The sequence below is a fragment of the Prunus mume genome, linkage group LG2, assembly GCF_029339155.1.
Source record: "Prunus mume cultivar Tortuosa linkage group LG2, ASM2933915v1, whole genome shotgun sequence".
NCBI classification, from domain to species: domain Eukaryota; kingdom Viridiplantae; phylum Streptophyta; class Magnoliopsida; order Rosales; family Rosaceae; genus Prunus; species Prunus mume.
In genome coordinates this window covers 41632776-41653889 of record NC_142699.1, presented here as the reverse complement: position 1 = coordinate 41653889, position 21114 = coordinate 41632776, and the positions used below count along the sequence as shown (strand labels likewise).

At 39.3% G+C, this 21114-nt stretch overlaps 2 protein-coding genes across 2 annotated transcripts; both read right to left on the bottom strand.

Annotated features, from left to right (window-relative positions):
- Positions 1-7012: 7012 nt before the first annotated feature.
- Positions 7013-7542, bottom strand: LOC148920402 (uncharacterized). The gene is made up of 2 exons (XM_089044619.1): positions 7244-7542; positions 7013-7157 (listed from the first exon to the last, which is right to left on the bottom strand). Exons 1-2 carry the CDS (start codon positions 7540-7542, stop codon positions 7013-7015), a joined length of 444 nt encoding a protein of 147 aa, XP_088900745.1.
- Positions 7543-15632: 8090 nt separating this feature from the next.
- Positions 15633-16848, bottom strand: LOC103322519 (putative glutathione S-transferase parA). Its single transcript, XM_008224446.2, has 2 exons — positions 16439-16848; positions 15633-16108 (listed from the first exon to the last, which is right to left on the bottom strand). The coding sequence occupies exons 1-2, from the start codon at positions 16760-16762 to the stop codon at positions 15764-15766; spliced, it is 669 nt and encodes a 222-aa protein (XP_008222668.2). The 5' UTR covers positions 16763-16848; the 3' UTR covers positions 15633-15763.
- Positions 16849-21114: the final 4266 nt, after the last annotated feature.

Below are 21114 nucleotides of genomic sequence, written 5' to 3'. Positions count from 1 at the left end.
GAGGGTGACGAGGTTCGGTAAAATCATGCCTACGTCACCAGATAGAGTATTTAATTATGAAAACTAGAGATCAACATTTTTCCTGCGACCGATGAGCCAAAGTGGGTAGCTCGAGGCCCGATGGACTAAAGCTGATTTACCCCATTGTTTAGGCTCGCTTGGCCTAACTTGCCCTACGATATGGTAGGGCTTGGCCCAAGGGTTTGAGACCTTGAGCTTGCCCTGCTCAACCGGTTTAAGACCTTGACCAAGCCCCCAGCTTGGCCAGCCAATAAGTAATAAATAATTAATATAATACCCAATTAAATATTATACTTCTTCACTCAACTTTCTTACTTGTGAAGCTTTATTCTTTCAAATTTCAATCTCTTTTTTTTCTTTTCTTTTCTCAATATCTAAATCCTCTCCTTTGATGGTGGTGCTCTCATTCCTTTATTCTCTCAAATTTCAAGGTCCAATTTCTTAATCTCTCTAAATCATCATTCCTTTGGTGATGGTACACTCATTCCTTTATTCTCTCAAATTCGAGCTCCAATTTTCTCAATCTCTCCAAGTCCTTATTCATTGGTAATGGTGCTCTCATAACTTGGTGGTGGTGGTGCTCTCATTCCTTTTTAATAAAAAACTATAAAAGACTTAGAAAAGAAAATGAAAAAAAAGGGACCAACCTTTCTAGGCCCATGGGCGGCTAGGCCTGACCCAATGGGCATGTCCATGTCTTGAAATTTGAAACCTCATCTCAATCCGACCTAGCTTGAAGATTCAAAAAAGCCCATGACGTCCAGCCTGAATCCAAAATTCCAAGCCTGGCAGCCCAACCTAATGATGAACCCCGATGAGAATAATAACATTACAATATACACTTGGGGCTCGTTTGGTACACCGTATTAGACTCTGGATAGGAGTAAATAGTCCATGTCAGTTGTTTGGTGTCAACTTGTATTATTTAATTACCTGATTATTTTAAATAGTTTGGGCTTTTAATACTCTCCTTACCTGACTAATTAATGCAACTCACACACCCCAGTTTAGATAATACACACTTAATTACAAAGTTAGGGAAAAAAAATTGTGTGAAACATCATACGCTCTCATCTTCTTCTCCCTATAGTTCTTCAATGCAAGAGGCACCAGTCAGCGGTTGGGGTTAGGGTTGTGTTCACCCGTTTTGTTTTTGCTCCTGTGATGGAAGGGTAAAGTTCTCCACTTTGCCTTGAAAATCATTGACTGGTCAACAAGTCACTTTCTTTGGTGTGCGAGCATGCCACTTGCTAGCAATAGCAATTCTAGCAGACTTATTAAAAACAGATAACTTGCTCCCCAAGTTACTAATTTCTAAACAAGCGATTTGTGAATTTGGGTGAGGAATATCTCCCAAGTAAGTTCTTTTCTTGCCTCAGACTGGTGAGGACTTCATAATTTATCTCAGTACAAAGTTGGTCGGGTATGGTTGGTCGGGTCTGGCGAGAATAAATGATAATAAAGTGGATTAATTTGTTTTAGTGAAGCCTTTTACAAAACTATAAAGGACATATCAACACTAGGCAGGACAAAAGAGATTTGGAATTCCATTTATGCAGGTAGAAGTCTTTGATTCGAAATTGGACTAGGTATATACATCTTTGGACTGAAGTTTTTAACAACTCCAACTACTAAGCTTCAGCTGCAAATTGATACCAAAATTTGAATTTGGCGAGCTTTAATCTATTTCAAGCCTTGGTAGGCTTGATAAGTGACTACTGGCCTCTTCAATCTGCAAGGAGAAGTGGCTAGTATTGAGGACTTAATGGGTTTGGGTGCATTGTAAAATTTGTTGAGGTTTTCATATTTGTAAAAACTCAAACTCTGCTTGCCTTGGCTTTTGCTGAACCAAATTTGTAACCAGAGGAATCTTGTTTTGAATGACTTATTTCTCAAAGTCTGAACTTGGAAGTTCTGATCTAAAGCTGGTTTCTCTTGTGGCTCAAGTGAGCTTTTAGTTGATTTTTGGTTGTTTGTTTGATTGATTATTTTTTGTGTGTTGGATGTTCTTTGCTTTGTTCACCCTCTCCTATATTTATGAGAAATGTTTTGGAGTAAAGTTTTCTGATTTAAAATGGGCGGCAGATTTTCTAAAATGATCTTTCATTTTTATCAATTCTGGTAGATTCTCAATACTCAATTCTCATGACTATCACTTCCCTGTTTTTCTTAAAAGAAAACCTCATTCCTTTTCCAATTTTACTTGCCCCTCGTGAGAGCTCAAGGTGTGATAGTTAGTTTGATCTTCCAGTTGAACAACTCCCTTTTTTCCTGCTTATCTCTTGGATACAGTCTGCTTATCTCTTGAAAATAGTGTCTTTCTTAGGAGCAAAAAATATATCTGAATATATATATAAGAAGGGATTTTTGATCTTACGGTAGCAGAGTTTGAGAAGTCTCTTCCTAGTTACTGTTTTTATCAACTCTTTATCAATTTAGTTGAAATTGTTGACTTTTCAAAGTTTATTTTAGATTAGTCACATGGGCCTCTTCAGAAAAGAGCTGTCGATTTGTCCCTGGGCCTTTTGAGAAATGGTAGATTTTGTAAAATGGGCTCAATCGATTTATAATCGCCATTTGACTTAGGCATTTTTTACTTTTCTACCATTTTCTAAAAAGACGTGGGTTGGGGTTGCTCATGTTACGATATTTGAAGCCCAGTTTTCTATTCCTTTTGTTTTGTGGGCTTTTGAGAAGCGGGTCGGCGTGTGTTAGCTTTTGGCCCAAACAATGCCTTAAGTCTGAACCGTTTTAAAACGATTTCAGACTTAATGATTAACCAATCAATGATGCGCGCCTTTTCCTACCGTTGCACTAGCGCACGTCTATCTTTTCAATTTAGGCTTCGTGGGGAAATGAGTTCTAACGGCTAATTGAATCTGAATCAAAACTCCTTCCTTCTTCCTTTCCCACGATCTTTCTACCCAGTTTATAAAGTTTTGTCGAATCCCCTTACTTTTTTATCGAACCCTAATTTTATCTCAGCTTCTATTCCTTTCGAAACCCTCTGTTCTTTTGACTTCGTTCATTTTAATTCCCCTTTTGTTCTTTTGATTTCGAAGGAGGGAAAGAAAGATGTCTTCTCCAAACACTCGTGCCAAGAGCTCCTCTTCTTCACGCTCTCCTGCCTATCCCACCGGAGATGAGGTTGATCAACATGTGATTGAGGTTCGTAGCAGACTTCACCCATATGCGCTAAAGAATCTGGATGAAACGTTCTTCATCTGTTCGAGAACACCTTCATCTTGGGTCCTCACTATTTGGCTCCGTGCGGGAGAAATAGCGGCCTTGCTCAAGGATGATCTTTGAGGCTCCTCTGTGCTTTCAAAGTTCCATGGCTCTGTCTCTCATACAGGTGAGTAAGAACAGTCGTTCCTATCCTTCAAGTGAAGTGAGGAGCAGTGCGGTGGTGATCGATTGGATTGACAGACTTCTCCAGGTATGGAGCTTATTGCAAGAAGGCTGAGGTTTATGACACGATCCTTACATGTCTAAAATTCCGATGTGAGGCGAGAATCTACGCTGCTGCCTTGTGTTTACGGAATTCGCGTAACACCTTTATATCTGAGGCCCCATGACTCCAACTTTGCTGGATCTAGCTCAAATATTTGGGTTCAAGCCCCATGGGAGGCTGTTGATCTGTAGTGACTACCACAGAGGGAAAAATCGAGAGAGATTGGCCAAGCCCTTCACCATCCGTCTTTGCCATGATTAACCAAAATTGTTCCTTCTCAATTTCTTGAAGAAGTTCATTGACAGAAGGACAAGGATCGTAACACATGTTGTTCCTGCTGTATTAGTTAAATAGGTTTGTCTTTCCTAATCGCTGCTCTTGGCGATTCTGTGGAATCTGAGCACTGGGAGGCCTTGCATAATCATCTTGGCGGCGTGGGACTTGGAGAGTCCACTAAATATCTACTGCACTGGCGCATTTTGGATGATCGAGATCGGTGTAGGTCTATTTTCGAGTGAGATTTTCGGACATCGTTACGCTTTGAGACCCGAGTTATGGCTCCTTTGATGTCGGTAGAAGTGCCTAAGCGCTCAATTGAAGAGTATGTCATGTTCTTTAGGCATTACACCAAGAGGTCTGCTGCTCGGTGGCAAGTGGTACTTAGAAGAACATACCCTTGGTTCGGCTGAACCTGAACTCTTTGGCGGGAGCAGGAAAGAAGCAAGAAGCGATTTGAGAAAAAGTTTGAGTGTGACGCTGCCTCGAGATATGCCTTTCGATGGGCGCAAGCCTCCTAATTACCATTTAGGAGCAGAGGTCTATCACCCCAACTTATGTGCCAGCAACTTGGCTGCCCCCACCTTATCCCTCTCAAGTCTTACGGAAGGCAAGCAAGTGCTGCCATTGGAGGATTGAGATGACTGGATGTGCATAAGGACTGCGGTGTTCAGTGAACAAGATCAACAATAGTATGGACGCCCTCTATCCATCCAGGAGCCTAATTCTTGCAGTTCTTGTGAGTTTGATGCCTAGTGGAAAGCTTGTTTTGCCAATGTGCTAGATGCGATACTTCTGTGAAGACTTTGTTTGAAAACGGGATCTTGGGACTGTCTAGCATAAGCAAAAGCCAAGAAATTCATAGTGCAGTTCGTCAAAAGTATCAATGCTCAAGTGATTGAAGGTAAAATTGTCAATTCTGCTCCCTATTTTTTGGATTTCTGCACTCTGAAATGTGTCTTGATTCTATTCTATCTGTTTATCTCAGACCCCTCCATGACAAGCAATCTTGGGAGACAAAGCGTGCAGGCTGGGGAAGTAGTTGGTGAGCCTTGAATTCTGCTCTTACCTTTGTTTCGTTGGGCTGTCTACTAACCCTTTCTTTTTTGTCAGTTACATCTGTTATCACTGCTAGGGATCTGGAGCTTCCTTTTGGTGATAAACAAGATGATTATGAGACTCTGTGAAACTAGTCTTGAGGCGGCTCCTTCTGCCAAGAAAAATAAAAGAAAAGAAATCGGTGAGGCTTAAGGCGATGATGTCGATCGATCCCACAGGTATAATTTGTGACTTATCAATTCTATCGGATTTTTGATCGTTTTGCACTTAATTCGACTTCTTTCCTTTGTGCGGCTAGCTCCCTCCCCTTCCAGCAAGAAGGTGAGAAAGAAAGGTGTTAGTGAGCCTTAAGAAAGAAGAGCCTGCAGTAGTTAATCTGAGACCACATGAACTGATGACAAGTTACAAGAGGCCTTTAAGGCCGTGGATCAAGAGAAGGAGGTTTCAAAAGGAGAGAAAGAAAAGACAAAAGATGGAGAAGAAGAAGTGACATTGTAGCAAGAGATCCTTTTTTTTCGACACCATCCTGACTTTTGTTTTGCATTCCCTTTTGACTCGAGTTCTATTCTGTCTTTTTGTAGGAAGAGATTCTGCTAAAATAATAGTAGAAACATTGAGTCGAAGAAACAACAAGAGGCCCAAAAGCGAGCCTACGATTCGAATTGGCTCTTTTCGATGATGTAAAGAACACTCTGCTGCTATTCCATGAGGTAGTTTCCTTTTTTGTTTTGTCTGTTTCTCTGATTTTGTCTTCCTTTATCTTTCTAATTGAGGTTCCTTCCCCCCTTTTTTTAGGTGGAGGAGGACAGAACTACTGGAACTTTGGTTGTGGTCACCAGTCATCTCAAGCCTCCCATTGTGGCTGTAAGTGTTAATGTACCTCTAGCCCTTTTGTTTCTTTTTAGTTCATAGTCTAGAGTTTACTAAAATCATTTCTTTGCAGATGCCTATCCACTCCATTCCTAGCTCACCAGCTACTGCCTCATTTGCTGACTCAAAGTGGCGAGTTTGAAGCCATGGACCTGGATGCTCAACTGGACAGATTAGGGCAGCTCAGCTCTATTCCAAGCAAGGCCAAGTCTAAAGCAGTGGATGAGGCGGTGGACAGAGTAAGAATATGGCAGTCAACGGAGTTGGACTTGGATGAAAATAGGGAGGCCATAGATCAGCTGATGCAGGATCTAGATCTGCTACATTGGCAGAATGTGACTCCTAGGCCCATTCTTGAGATCAGCCTTGGCTTGGCAAGAGACGTGCTCAATCTCCACAATCGTTATGAAGATCTTAAACCCTCATTCAATGCTTCTGAATTTTGCAAAGCTACCCATGAAGCTAACCTTTGGCTGACTATCAAAAACAGAAGCGAATTGGACATGATGGTTGCTTGATTATAAAGAATCAAAGACCGCTTGGTAAATTGGAGAAACACATTGAGGAACTTGAGGCTAGCTAGCTTGAGGGATAAGCGAGAACAAGCTGGGAGCTGGTTTGGGCACCAAGACCAAGGCTACTTTATTTGTGCAAAACATGGTTGCAGCTTCCAAGCCGGCTTTGGAGATTGCAGAGCCCTCTCTTCATTAAGGGATGCTTCTTCAGCAAGAAATTTCTATCAAGAGGGTCGGATTGCAAAAGACTCTAGGAAAATTAGGACTTTAATATTTTAGATTAAAATGTAATAAAACTTTAGTCATGGGAAATGACTATATTTAATAAAAATTTATTTTTGTGGAACTTTTATTCTTGCAATTTCCTTTGTCAACATAAAAGAAAGCAGAAATAGTAAAGATTAATAATTTACAAAATAAAAACAGACTTTGAGCAGAAATTTAGGTAACACTTTCAATTTGTTGCCTCTCTATTCCAGGATCTGTTTGCACAACCTGTGAATCCCACATAGTTGGATAAAATTTCTTCAACCACTTGCCATTAATTAGCGCAGCATGAACTTCTCCATCTCGATCCTGTAATCTGTATGCCCTCATTCCACGGATCTGATTAATTATGAAAGAACCTTCCCATGTAGGTGACCACTTTCCATAACCAGCTATATGTGTTCCAAGGGGCAGAACTGCTTTCCAGACTATTTCTCCCTCTTCAAAACTCTTGTTTTTAACTCTTTTGTTGTAGGCTCTTGATACAGCCTGCTTTCTTGCTAAGAGTTTGTTAAGGTATCGATCTTGCTCGCATCCAATCCTTCCAATTCTAGCAGCATGGCTTGAGAGTAGTCCTCTCAGCAGTTGTGTTGATGAGCAATTCGAGGGACTGCGCTATCTCCATAGGCAGAATTGCATCATGGCCATAGGTTAGAGCATAGGGGGTCATGCCAGTTGCTTCTCTTTTTGAAGTTCTATATGCCCACAGAGTTTCTGACAACTTCTCACGCCATTGCTTTGGATTTTTCTCAAGCATTTTTCTGATAATGTTGATGATCACCTTGTTACTTGATTCTGCCTGTCCATTGGCTTGAGCATAATAAGGAGTGGATTGAAGTAGCTTGAATTTGAATGCTTACGCCATATCCAGCATATCTCCGGATTGATTCTGTCAGTCGTGATTGATTCTAGAATGCCAAACCTTTGTATAATCTGCTCTTCTATGAAAGTGATGATCTCTTGAGATGTTGTGGATTTAACAGCCTTGGCCTCCACCCATTTGGTGAAATAATCTGTGGCCACAATGATAAAACAATGCTGCTGGCTACTGGCTGGATAGATTTTGTTAATGAGATCCATTGCCCATCCTCTGAAAGGCCATGGTTTTACTCTCAGATTCATAGGAACTGAAGAGCTCTTTGGAGTGTCCGAGCTTCTAGCAGTGAAGTATAAGGCTAGGCAAAGTCTTTCAATTGCAGAATATTTTCTCTCCACTACATCGAGTTACGCTCGGATAGTAAACTGCATGTTCCTTCCTTCCTTGTTATCTTGAACTAACAATTGTCAATGGACACTTCGATGCGGACACATAGAGCTTGAGTGGTGCCTCTCTTTGGCGGGATGACAGCTGGTGGATTTGAGAGGTAATGCTTGATTTCCTCAAAAGCTTGTTAGTGCTGTTCTTCCCACTTGAATGTCTATTCCTGCTTCAATCTTAACAAGAAGGAGAAAGGCTGGATCTTTCCTGCAGAATTGGATATGAATCTCCTTAGAAAATTATTTTTCCTAGGAGACTCTGCAGTTCTTTCTTGTTCCGAGGTGGTAGAGCTTCTATGATGGATTTTGCTTTGTTCTTGTCAATCTCTATGCCTCTTTGGTGGACCAAGAATCCTAAGAAATTTCCTGCTCGAACTCCAAAAATACATTTCTTGGGGTTCATTTTCAGTTTATGTTGTCTCATCCTTAGGAATGCCTTTCTTAGATTCGATGCATGGTTTCCCTCCTCTAGGGATTTAATCACCACATCATCTATATATACTTCTAGAGAATGCCCTATCATATCATGGAAAACAGAATTCATTGCTCTTTGATAAGTAGCTCCTACATTTCTTAAGCCAAAAGGCATTACAGTGTATTCAAAAGCACATATATGTCCTGGGCACATGAAAGCTGTCTTGTGGATGTCTTCTTACTGCCACCATAATCTGATTGTAACCTGCATTGCCATCCATAAAAGATAGCATCTGGTTATGAGCAGCTCCATCTACTAGCATATCTACAATTGGCATAGGATATTCATCTTTGGGAGATGCTTCATTCAGATTCCTATAGTCCACACAAATTCTAACTGCCCCTGTTTTTGTTTTCAGAACCAGTACAATATTGGCTAGCTAATCGGCATAGATGGCTGGTCTGATGAATCCTGCTTTGAGCAATCTTTCTATCTCTTCCTTGACCTTTAGTTTTGTGTCCATAGACATCCTTCATCTAGCCTGTTTGACCGAAAGATAGCCCTCTTTGATTGGTAGCTTGTGCTCCACTAGTTTTCTGTCCAGTCCAGGCATCTCATGACAATGTCAAGCAAAACAATCTCTAAAATCATGCAAAAGGGCAATGATTTCACTTCTGAGTGGTTCTTTCAACAGTGCACTAATGAAAGTAGGTCTTCGATCCTCTTATGTCCCTAAGTTTATTTCCTACAAAGGATCTTCCACTTTTGGCAAAGAATCATCCAGTGCTGCTGGTGCAAAATCTAACACCTCCTCATGTAAACTTTCTTCTTCTTGTTCTTCTGTGCTTTCATGAGTGAATTCTGCCACATTGATGGCTGGATTCTGCATAAAGAGCTTTCTTTCTTCCCAATATATCAACAATATTTTTGTAATGGATCGGATTGTTGCAGCTCGATCATTCTCTTGTTGATTGAGACTAAACATCAAAGTTCTGGAGGTTTAGAACAAAAGGTCTATTCCAATCCTCTAGAGAATTGGCTAGACCATCTTCAATGAGTCTCTGGGTTGTGACACCATGGGGGTGGCCATTCTGGTTAACTCCAAGGAAGGTGAAAGGACCAAGGTCATCATGATAATAAATTGCCTCAAAATACATGGCAGAGGGCAGAAATGGTCGTGGATCGGCCTCTACTATCTCCATGTAACTCTCTTCATTCCATAGAGCTAATTGCTGATGCAGAGTGGAGGGAACACATAGGCTTTGGTGGATCCAATCTCTGCCAAGCAATGCATTATAAGTGGTAGAAGTGGTGTCTACCACAAAAAACTCAATCTTCAGTTCTTTGGTTCCCACTATGACGTCCATATCCAAGATTCCATGAGTCTTGGTGATGCCCCCAGCAAAGTTGGTGACAGTCAAGCGTGTTGGAATTAGATCCTTCTCTGTTCTGCCCATCTTACTCAATAATCTGTGGGGTAAAAGATTAATCTACCATCACTTTGGGAATAGGAATACCCCCAAAGTTTCTTTATTATGAGCAGTGCAGGTGATTGGCCATCTCCTTGGTTGGTTTGGAGAAACAAAGATGCTCTACAGATTTCAGGCGTTGCATTTGTCTTGGCAGCAGGTGTTTCTTTGTTCTAGTCGTCTTCTACTACGCCAACCTGCACTCAAAGCTTTCCTAGGAGAACACGTCTCCCTCCAGGGTGTTTTCTTGCCCTTCTGCAGCCCTGAATTCTTCGGCAAGATGAAGACCATGTTGATACCCATATCACCTGTAACATGCTTTCCAATTCTGCACCAAAAGCTTCAGTTTCTTCATCTAGTTCTCCATCGTATTCCATCTATTCTTCCACATACTCTTCTGTCCAGTCCTCCTGCTCTCTTGTCTCGAGGAGTCCATTCTGGTCATCTGCAGATGGTTCATAGCCCAACTGCTCTTCTTCATACTCATCAATCCAGTTTTTTTTCCCTTTTGTTGGAATAGATTCGGATTCTCCTTGTGCTTGTGAAGGCTCAAGCTGACTATCTGAGGATGAGGCAAGATTCATAGAAGGCTTGCCTGGAGATTCTGCTTTTTCGATTTTTGTAGCGGCAAGCTATTTGTTACCCAAAGGAGGTATACAGTTTCTTCCTTTTACTGCAGGCTGGTCTCTGGAAGTACCTGTGTTGTCCCTGTTCTTGAGAAAGTGCAGTATTTCCTTTGAACCCTCATCTTCTAAGTTCAGTTAATTCCAGAGTTGGTCTACCACTCATTCCGATGAATACCATCGCCTTCTATGATAGTTGCCAAAGGTTTTTCATTCCCGGGCATCTTGATTGGTATTTCCTTCTTGGGCTGCTCTGACATTCTTCTGTTGCGCTAAGCAAGCCTAAGATAGTCCTTCTGACTGGCTCTATCTTGGGATGAGGTTCCAATCCTGTCAAAAACACTCGGTGTGAGCTGATTTTATCTACCCAGAACCACTTCTAACTCTGTTTAACATTTGCACTTGCTGCAGAGCATTACTGCAGCCGAGATAGTTGCCCTTGGCCTTTGATTAGCTTCCCTTATAACTCTTACTCTCTGGAGCTAGCTTCATCGTTAGTGCGCTTTTCTTACATTACGCCAATTTAAGTTAACCATGTTGACTTGCTGCTAGGGAAAAGTGCATTGTGGTGATGGAGGTTTCTCCACCAGTTTTAGCATTCTGTTGTTATTCATTCCTGTATAACATCCCTGAAAATGACACAACTGTTCATGGAATGATTCCAAGAATTGTGCAACTTGCAACACTGCTTGCCCTTGAGTTCCTCTGGCTTGGGCAACTTGTGGGGTGTCTTTATTGCCTTCAGCAACATCTCATCAAGCAGGGCATCCACCTTGGTCAGATCGAAGGAATAGACCTTGTTCTGGGTCGGTTTGTTTGGAACAAACCCTCCCGTGAATGGTGGCGGATTCTGATCCTTAGGTGGCTTTGTAAGAGCCTTGCAACGATGGGATGTTTTAGTTTTGCCATTTCTGCCACTGCAATCTCTCTCTCCTCCGAGCTTTCTGTACCTTCTTCGGATTCTACCTTAATCAGATGTATTGAAGAAGAATGAGACTTGTAGTATGTGCCTTTAGAGGAGTTCCCCTTCTTGTTCTTCCCCGAGCAGCTCCTCGTATTTGGATGCTTTGTCAGCTAGTTCTGCCAAGTCTCCAAACAGCATTCCATCAAATCTTTTTCTCAAGGAGATTTTAAGAGCAATTTGAGTCATTTGGATTAAGTGTCTTTCTTCCATAAGGATCCGGCACTTCATTTTGAGCTTCTTGAACCTGGTTATGAAGTCTTGGGCAGGTTCATCTTCACTCTGCTTGAGGGCAGCAAGATCACTGATGGTGACTTCTAGATGAATCCTGTAATAATAGTCATGGAAAACACTTTCCATCTGCTCCTAAGTTTGAACAGAATTAGCTGGCAAACTGGTATACTGGTGAAAGCTTGTCCAGAGAAAGAATGCCCAAAAAGCCTTAGTTTTAACAAAGGGTTATTTTCTATGGCTATGCATTGGACAGAGAACCTGCCTATATGCTCAACTGATAAAGCATATGGATCCTCTCCGTTGAACAAGGTGAAGTTTGGCACCTTGAAGCCTGGTGATAGAGGTATCTGATCGATATAAGCCGAATATGGCTTTCTATAGGTGGGCCTCTCTCCTCTTCTAGCTTCAGGCTCCATCATCTCTCTGATCATTCTTTGTAATGCCCCCATGTCATTCAAAGCATTGACAAGGTGCAGATTTCATCCCTGTTCTTGTTGGATGTGATCAATCTTGGGCTCCGCCCTATATGGCCTGGGTAGAGCTTCCTCCCTATTTTCTTCCTCTTCTTCTAGATCTGGATGATTCCTCCAGTTTTTCCTATCTGCCTCTTCTGCCTCTTGCAGGTGGAGGGAATGGATTGGGATCCATCCTTACAGTGCAGTAGGGCAACAACTTTGGTGGCTCGGTAGAAGTGCCAAGGTTGTGGAATAGGTGAGGTTCGGCTGGTTCTGCTGAATCTGAACTAGTGCAGGGCCTTCAGCTGGCAGGGGCCTCACATTCTTGGACGAGAAGGGCTCCTCCCCTCTGTCCAGGCCTGGATGTCTTCATGCCCTGGTATTCTAGCTATTTGTGCAATGAGAGGGTTCTCCTGGTATGACCATGCTAATCCTAGTGGAGGGCCATAAGGAAGGTCTAACTCTGGACTACAACATCGATTTGGAATTACGCTATGGCGAGCCTCACGGTCCTTCCTAAACTGCATGTTAACTTGTCATTGCATCATGACTGTCATGTTGTTCAGAGTATCCTGGTTTCTCTATGTTGTAACCTCTTGTGAATCTGATTCTGTATTTGATTCATCCTCCTAGAGCCGGTCCTAGAACGTGCATCAGTACTACCGTGGGGTGATTATGTCGGCATCACTTTCTTGACTCGGTCCTTCTCACGAGAGCTACGATTTATCTCCATGGCGTGGTGCGGGTTTTGGCTAAAGCTTCCAATATTCATAAACTTGAGAAGAATTCTGGCGAGTATGTATCTTGGCGAGTCTCATCAGGCGTGCCAAATTGTTAACCCGTTTTGTTTTGCTCCTGTGATGGAAGGGTAAAGTTCCCCACTGCCTTGGAAACCATTGACTGGTCAACAAGTCAGCTTTCTTTGGTGTGCTAGCATGCCACTGCTAGCAATAGAAATTTTAGCAGACTCCTTAAAAATAGATAACTTGCACCCCAAGTTACTAATTTCTAAACAAGCAATTGTGAATTTGGGTGAGGAATATTTCACAAGTAAGTTCTTTTCTTGTCTTGGAGTGGTGAGGACTTCATAATTTATCTCAGTACAAAGTTGGTCGTTTTGGCTAGAACAAATGATAATAAGGTGGACTGTTTTAGGCAAAACTGTCTTTTACAAAACTATAGATAGACATATCAACACTAGACAAACAAAAAGACAGCTTTGGAATTTCATTTCTGCCTGGTAGAAGTCTCTGATTCGGGCTGACTGGGTAATATACGTCTGTGCTGGATTGAACTATTTAACAACTCCAATTGCTAAGCTTCAACTGCAAATCGATACCAAAATTTGAATTTGGCAGAGCTTTAATCTATTTCAAGCCTTGGAAGGCTTGAATGGGCACTGGGCCTCTTCAATCTGCAAGGGCGAAGTGGTGATCTTGAGGACTTAATGGGCTGGAACTACACTGTAAAATTTGTTGAGGTTTTCATATTTGTGAAAACTCGAACAAATTTGTAACGAGAGGAATCTCGTTTTGAATGACTTATTTATCTAAGTCTGAACTTGAAAGTTCTAATCTAAAGTTGGTTTCTCTTGTGGCTCAAGTAAGCTTTTGGTTGATTTTTGGTTGTTTGTTTGATTGATGATTTTTTGTGTGTTGGATGTCCTTTGCTTTGTTCACCCCTCCTATATTTATGAGAAATGTTTTGGAGTAGAGTTTTCTGATTTAAAATGGGCGGCTGATTTTCTAAAAAGATCTTTCATTTTTTAAATGCAAGGAAAGAGGGGTTTTATCAATTCTTGTAGATAAGCTCTCAGTAGTCAATTCTCATGGCTATCACTTCCCTGTTTTTCTTGAAAGAAAACCTAATTCCTTTTTCCAATTTTAACTGCACCTCGTGAGAGCTCAAGCTGTGATGGTTAGTTTGATCTTCCAGTTGAACAACTCCATGTTTTCCTGCTTATCTCTTGGATACAGTCTACTTATCTCTTGAAAATAGTGTCTTTCTTAGGAGCAGAAAATATCTCTGAATATATATGTAAAAAGGGATTTTTGATCTTCTGGTGACAGAGTTTCAGAGAAGTCTCTTCCTAGTTGCCTGCTTTTATCAACTCTTTATCAATTTAGTTGAAATTGTTGACTTTTCAAAGTTTATTTCAGATTAATCACGTGGGCCTCTTCAGAAAAGCGCTGTCGATTTGTCCCTGGGCCTTTTGAGAGAAATGGTAGATTTTGTAGACTGGGCCCAATCTGATTTATAATCGCCATTTGACTTGGCATTTTTTACTTTTCTGCCATTTTCTGAAAAAGACGTGGGTTGGGGTTACTCATGTTCTGATATTTGAAGCCCATTCTTCTATTCCTTTTGTTTCGTGGGCTTTTGAGAAGTGGGTCGGCGTGTATTTGCTTTTGGCCCAAACAGGTTGACTCTCGCTTCACCGCCATCGACGACGTCCAAGTTCGTGAAAATGCAATTGCATGGGCTGGTGGGGTTTGCATAACCAATTGAAGGGAGAAGTTCCTAGGATAAAGAGAACACCACGAAGTCAATTCTGCAATCAACGGATATTTCTCCACCTATCGAGAGAGATTTTAACAAGTCCAAATTCGGCTCTGACGTTCTCTCCTTTCAACAAGTCCGTTGTTTCTTGCTTTCATCAATTTTCATCATTTTGATTTAAAGTTTTATACTTTCTTCATTTTTCAGTTTTAGGCTTGTTTGTTTATATTTAAATTTATATATGACTTGTTTGTTGGGTTGGGTTGCTATAGATGTCAAAGCAATGCAACCAGGATTTGACTGTATCTGGTAAAATCTCAACTGGACATTTCAATATTGCATTTGAGTTTACAAGAGGATGGCAAAAGGACGATGTCAACACAAAAACCATTAGAAAATATTTTTTTATTTAAATATATCTAGATGTGATTTTTTTTTTCCCCATCAATAAACATCCCAAGTTCTACAATTATGATAATGAGTTAGTTGATGTAATCTTGTGTTATAGATTTTGACAAAAACAAAAGAAAAAAAAAAATCTAATCTTATATATTAACTTAGTCAGACTATTTATCCGAACACCATCAAACACTTTATAATATTATGAAAAAACAATCAATACTATCCGACATAAATTAGTCAGTACAATCCGATGTACCAAATGAGCCCTTGATGAGTTAAATCAACATAACCCAAACCCGAAACCCTTCTACACCCACTCACAATATTTCCCAAAAAACTCTATCTCTTACAAGAGCTCTTTTCCTCTCTTGCTTTCCTCTCGGTTTCTCTCAAGGAGGTGAAGGGTGTGATAGATTTGGTGATAGATGAAAATAGGAAAGGAGGAGAATGAGGAAAAATGCTGCTGAGATTAAGGAGAAGATAAGATCGTCAATAAGAGATTATGCTGAAGAAAAGGGGTCTTCTGTTAAGGCAATGGATGCTTTTGTTGCTACTCTTTCATCAGGAAACAAGAAATAATTAAAATCCAGTAACTCTATTGTTAGTAATTCGTTTCTCTTGAAAAGAAATGAAAGAATATTTGTGACTTTCAAGTCCTTTGAGAAATGACCTATTGTTTGCAAATTATGGATCCAGTTATGTTTTTGGGACTTGTGAATTAGTAGTTTGGAGTTCTAATATTCCTTTTTCTTTCTTTTTTTTTGCCTTACTTTCATTTCTTATACAGTATTCATAGAGATGGGAGTCGCATATACAAGAGAGTGTCGTTCATTTATGGACTTTCAAGAGAAAGCATAACCAGGGCAATACTTATTCACTCTCTCTTATTTTATAACAAGGGCAATACTTCAATCCAACTTACAATTCCTAGTCACATACAAGCAAATCTGAATCTTTAAAGCAAACAATTTTTTTAACTTTTGTTACTAATTAATTCCAAGCATTTTCTTGAATTCCAACACAAAGTCATAGACTTTATATTGGTCAGGAAGGCTCTTGGAAACACTCTCCCTCAGACTGCACCTTTTCACCCACTCGATGAGCTTGGGGCACTCTTTCTCTACGCTGAAATTGCAAAGAGTCTCATATGTGTAAAACCTGCAAGAGAATGGTATCAGGGCAATATCCAAGAGGCCGAAGCGATCGCCTCCTAAGTAGGGCTTCTCTCCAAGCTCGCCTTCTAACAGCTTCAAGCTTTCTATGAACTCTTTCTTTGCTGCCTCTTGGTCTGCTCCCTTGCTAGCCCACATCCTTCTCCCACAGTCTGCCATCTGCACAAACATGATAAGACTAATTTGCATGACTACATGAGGATCAAATTTTAAAAAAAATGATACTCTCCCTTAGATGGAGTCGAGTCAACGGGGTTAAACCGCTCCAAAAAAAATAAAAATATATAAATTCATAGGCTTTTAGTGAGTAAAAATTATTGTATGGTACCGGAATATCTCCAAATTTAGACTGAAACTTTTATGTGTTTCAATATACCACCATACATAAAAGTTAAAAAAAAAAAAACATATGTTGGAGCAATTAATGGCATCTGGTAAAATAATTAATCAAGTGAAATAATTTGTAAAATTTTGACTATGATCACTTACCTTCTTGTCAAAAAAATCAACCCAAAACCTTGCTCTAGCTCGTTGATAAGGATCCTCTGAAAGTATTGGAGCTCTGTCATTCCAAACATCATCAATGTATTGAAGGATGATGAGGGATTCACAAATGGGCTTATCATTGTGGATGATAACTGGAACTTTCTTAAACACTGGGTTCATTTTCAGAAGCAAAGTGCTCTTTTTCTTGAAAAGATTTCCTTCTTCCATATAGTAGTAGTGGACTCCCTTCTCTGCCAAAGCAATTTTCACTCTCATGACATAAGGACTAGTCCAGAACCCCAAAAGCACCACTTCATCCTCATCCATTTGATTAATTAAGCAGAGGATTTTTTCTCTGTACTTCTTTCTGGGAGTGGTGAAGTTTCTGCTCCTTGTTTGTAGCTCAGTTGGGGCAATGGCATGGACCAACTCCGAAGGTATATATATATATATTTCCACTAGACTTCTAGATCATGATTCATTAACTTGGCCTGTATGACTTGTTGAGCCTTTTGACTAGAAAAGGTGGCCATCAATTTTTTTTGCATATATGTATATTTATGTCCATATTTCTAAGTAGCTATAAGTTAATACGGTACTAATCACTCATTTTGATCTATTCCACAATCTATTTCGTGATTCAAGTCGTTTACTTTTAGGGTTATTATTGTCCCTACAAAAATTCACTCAAATCAAAAAACACTTAATTATCTAATTGTGACCAAATAAATGGAAGAAAACCATGTTTTTTAAACAAGGAAATGTTCACAATAATAATCAAGCCTCTAACCAATTTCGGATTTGGATAAATTTTTTATGGGTTATATTTGAGCGAGGACAAAAAATTTGAACAATTCAAATTATAAATTACATTTTGGAGTAGACTCGAACGAGGAGATTAGTGTCATATTAACTTGCCACTTGAGCACTTGACAATTAAAATAATAAGGTGTCAATTGACCGAGTTCTCTTTTCTTAGTTGATTGATATGCGTTTACACATGATTCCAAACTTCAGCGTTTGGAATAGGTATGATAACTTCCAACAATATTTTTGTGATTTTATACTCCTAATTTAAATAATAAATCGTTCATTATGGTTTGAATCAAACCAATTTAAATAGTTCGATAGTGAGAATTGTCAAGCTGAAATATAAATAATGTTATCAACATAACGTGAGATTCATGTGTAGTAGAAATATTGAATAATTGGCTACATAGTCAAATTCTATATTTCTTATTGCTCCAAAACCAGGAAAACCTAATCTGCCTTTAGAAAAATATATATTACATTGAGTTCTCCAAGCTATCCTTCTGACGTAATCCATTACGTCTACGCGTTGAGAGATAGAGTTCTCTCCATTCAATTCAACCAATAAATAAAGGGTTAAATACAATTTATACGAAAATTTAATTTGGTCACTGAGAAAAAAATTTAGCCAAATTAGTTACTGTGTTTTGCAAAGTTTACAATTTTTAGATAAATGTAATAAATAAAAATTGAATTTCCATGTATAATCCAATGACCAAAAAGGTCTTTAACCTATAAATAAATATAGTGGTGGCATTTTAAACCGAAAAATCGCAAAAACCAACCGACAATTTACCGCAATGAAACCGCAATCACGGTAAACCGAACCGCATTTGCGGTATTAAGAACCAAACTGCATTTGCAGTTGCGGTTGCGGTATTTGATTTTCAAAACTTACGGTTACCGCAAACCGCAAAGTATAGCCGCACGGATGATGATGTTGAATTCTACAAGGAAATGGAACATATGACAACTTGTAAGTAATTAGTTTATTTATGCTAATGTTATTTATGTTTCTTCTTATAATAAAATGTACTAAACTATGTTGTTTTATTTGTAAATAACATTGGTGCTCAAACAACACAACGGGGTTCTTCAAATCCACTCACCACCAACACTTGAGTTTGTAACTTTAGTTTGTAACATTGGTGCATTGCATTTTCCTTTTAGTTTGTAACTTTAATTAACTTTGAATTGGATTTTTCTTTTTGGTTGTAACTTTAATTCATTTTGCTTTGCATTTTCCTTTTGGTTTGTAACTTTAAAGAATTTGGAATTGGAATGCTTGAGAAGTTTAACCTTAATTGGAATGCTTGGAATTGTAACTTTAATTTTCTTAGGTTGTGAATGCTTGAGAAGTTGAGGAGATTGTGAATTTATATATGTTTGAGAAATTGAGGTTGTGTATTTATTTATTTAGGTTGTGAATTTATATTTTTGTGAATGCTTGAGAACTTGCGGTTTTAAACCGCTAATTCGCGGTAACCTGCGGTAAACCACAAAATGCGGTTGGTTTGCGGTTTCAAAAATCACCAAACCGCAAATAGTCGGTCGGTTTGCGGTTTGAGTAAAAACTCGCGGTTACCGAACCGCAACCACCTCCTAAATAAATGTAATTTTAAAAAAAAAGTTATCCATAAAGTAAAAAGATAAGGGACAACACGTCTAGCTGAGTGGAAAAGGGTCTTGATAAAGGAAACATGTATATAAATTCAAATTTAATGGATCTTAAGTTACATCAAGCATGAATCAACTATTCAAGAGGAGGAAGTGAAACTTTAAATCATCTTGAGGCTAATATTTTTATGCCCAACATATCAAAATCCTAGAGAAAGGATAAGACTTTCTTACCCTTGAAGTACTCTTGGATGGTCTCCAAGGTTTCACCTTTGGAAAGGCCTTCTTCCTTGCTTAGTCTCCATAAATTCCTCACAAAGATACCAAAGTAAATATTCTCTAGTTCATGCACACAAATAAAGTGAAGAGGTGAAGAAGATGGCCAAGAGGAGGTAAGGTTCTCGCCCTCACCTCTAAGACCAGTTTTTACCAGTTGGCGGAAAGAGATTATCTATCCTCTCTCTCAACACCACACCCAAACTTAGGAGGCTCAAACCCTAGAGAGAAGTGGTCTTAAGTGTGGCTTATATAGCCAACACATGGGTGAGGAAAACTCCCCACTAATATAGATGGCCAAGGGAGTATTGGCGCTTCTCTTGGGCCTCATTTTACTTGTGTTGTCATACAACACTTGCTCCTATGCCCAATGGGTCCTTGGGCTATTTTGCCATTTGGGCCAAAATGCCTTTAAAGCCCAAACCGAGTCTAATTGTCAAACTAACTTCATAATTAATAATCTAATTATGATTTGCAACTTAACCATTAAGTCATAACTAATTATGATTTGCGACTTAACCATTAAGTCATAACCATAATCCATATAGTTTGACTTGTTCAACCGTTTTGGTCATATTGAGTTGACTTTGACCATTAAATTTTCCCGTTAACTTTCAACGTCTTGTCTACTTCATTTGTTTCTCAGATTACATTTATTGGTGTGTGATCCGTAGTTTTCAATTAGCAAGGCAGTGGGTAAGTCTGATTCCTCCGAACCGTGTCTAAATTAAATTAGATCATTTAATCCTCCCTTTTGGTGAAGGCTAATTACAATTAGACCTTATAAGGCTTCCACAAGCCATGAGTGACCAAGCAATATGTCATGGCTACCCAAGCTAAGTAGAAATGTGAAGAACCTATTCAAGTTGAATTGCTGTGCAATTGAGTCCTTTATGGTATAATGCTCCTAATTCATATTAGCAAGGCATGAATACTTTTGTCAAAACCCAAATATGAATTTTCCACTTATATGATCACATCGGTTATGTCTAGAAACTTCATTTCTAGTCATATCCACTACTCTGCAGAGATTTCATCAATCATATCTTTGGAGAATTCTTTTTCCTTACTGAGAGCAAAGATCCCTTGTTGTACATTCACTTGCCTCTATGAGCTTATCAAGAATCATAAAGATCACCTTTTGAATCATATCTATCGACACAACTGTTTAGTAATTTCAAAGACAAACAACTCACCCACAAGACAAATATGACGTCTCAGGCCTAAGGACTAGTTTACACTATTACAACTTATGAGTTCTAGTTTGACATGTGAGTAAGACCTATATCCTATAACTCGTGGTTTGATCCCATTCAGTGTACGTATCTCTATAAGCACCTACACACATATCTTAGTATCTCTACACCCAATTACTTGAGATTAGTCATTCTCCCAATTGAGCAGATGTAATGTGCACTAGTCTTTGCAGATGATCAATGCTCAATTGATAATCCTACTGTTATGATTATAAATCATATATCATGGTTGAAAACAATGATCTCGTAAGTGATGGCGAAATATCTAAAAAGCAACATCAAATGTTTGGCTTTAAGGCATATTTCTTACACTTGACTTGCATATTAGTGGTTTTAGGTTCAAGTAATAGTCTAAACTACAGGGGTATGGGGTTTCTCACACACATACACTATACTACTACAGTGCTATGGGGGTTCGAACCTAAGACCACTAGTTTGCAAATCAAGATCTTTTTACACTGGGCTAGACCCCGTTGACAAGTACAAGATGAAAAATAGGTGCATTGTTGGCAATATATATTTATTTTTAGTTTTTAAATTAAAGATATACAATGAAAGAGGAGACGAAAATAAGAAAAGGAATACGATAAAACAACAGTCTGCATAGCCACAGAATATGGGAACATATTACCAAATACAAAGATTTTGTTGATGATGACCCAAATTAGGCAGAACATCAGCAAACCATATTTGCTTCACGAAACAAGTGCCGAATTTCAA

Excerpts from the sequence above, each read along its gene's own strand:
- LOC103322519 (XM_008224446.2), bottom strand. The coding sequence starts at position 16,762 with ATGGATGAGGATGAAGTGGTGCTTTTGGGGTTCTGGACTAGTCCTTAT. Across the intron at positions 16,109-16,438 it reads TTGATTTTTTTGACAAGAAG|ATGGCAGACTGTGGGAGAAG; the intron begins GTAAGTGATCAT and ends ATGTTTGTGCAG.
- LOC148920402 (XM_089044619.1), bottom strand. The coding sequence starts at position 7,542 with ATGGATCTCATTAACAAAATCTATCCAGCCAGTAGCCAGCAGCATTGT. Across the intron at positions 7,158-7,243 it reads AGGCAGAATCAAGTAACAAG|AACTTCAAAAAGAGAAGCAA; the intron begins GTGATCATCAAC and ends GTGGGCATATAG.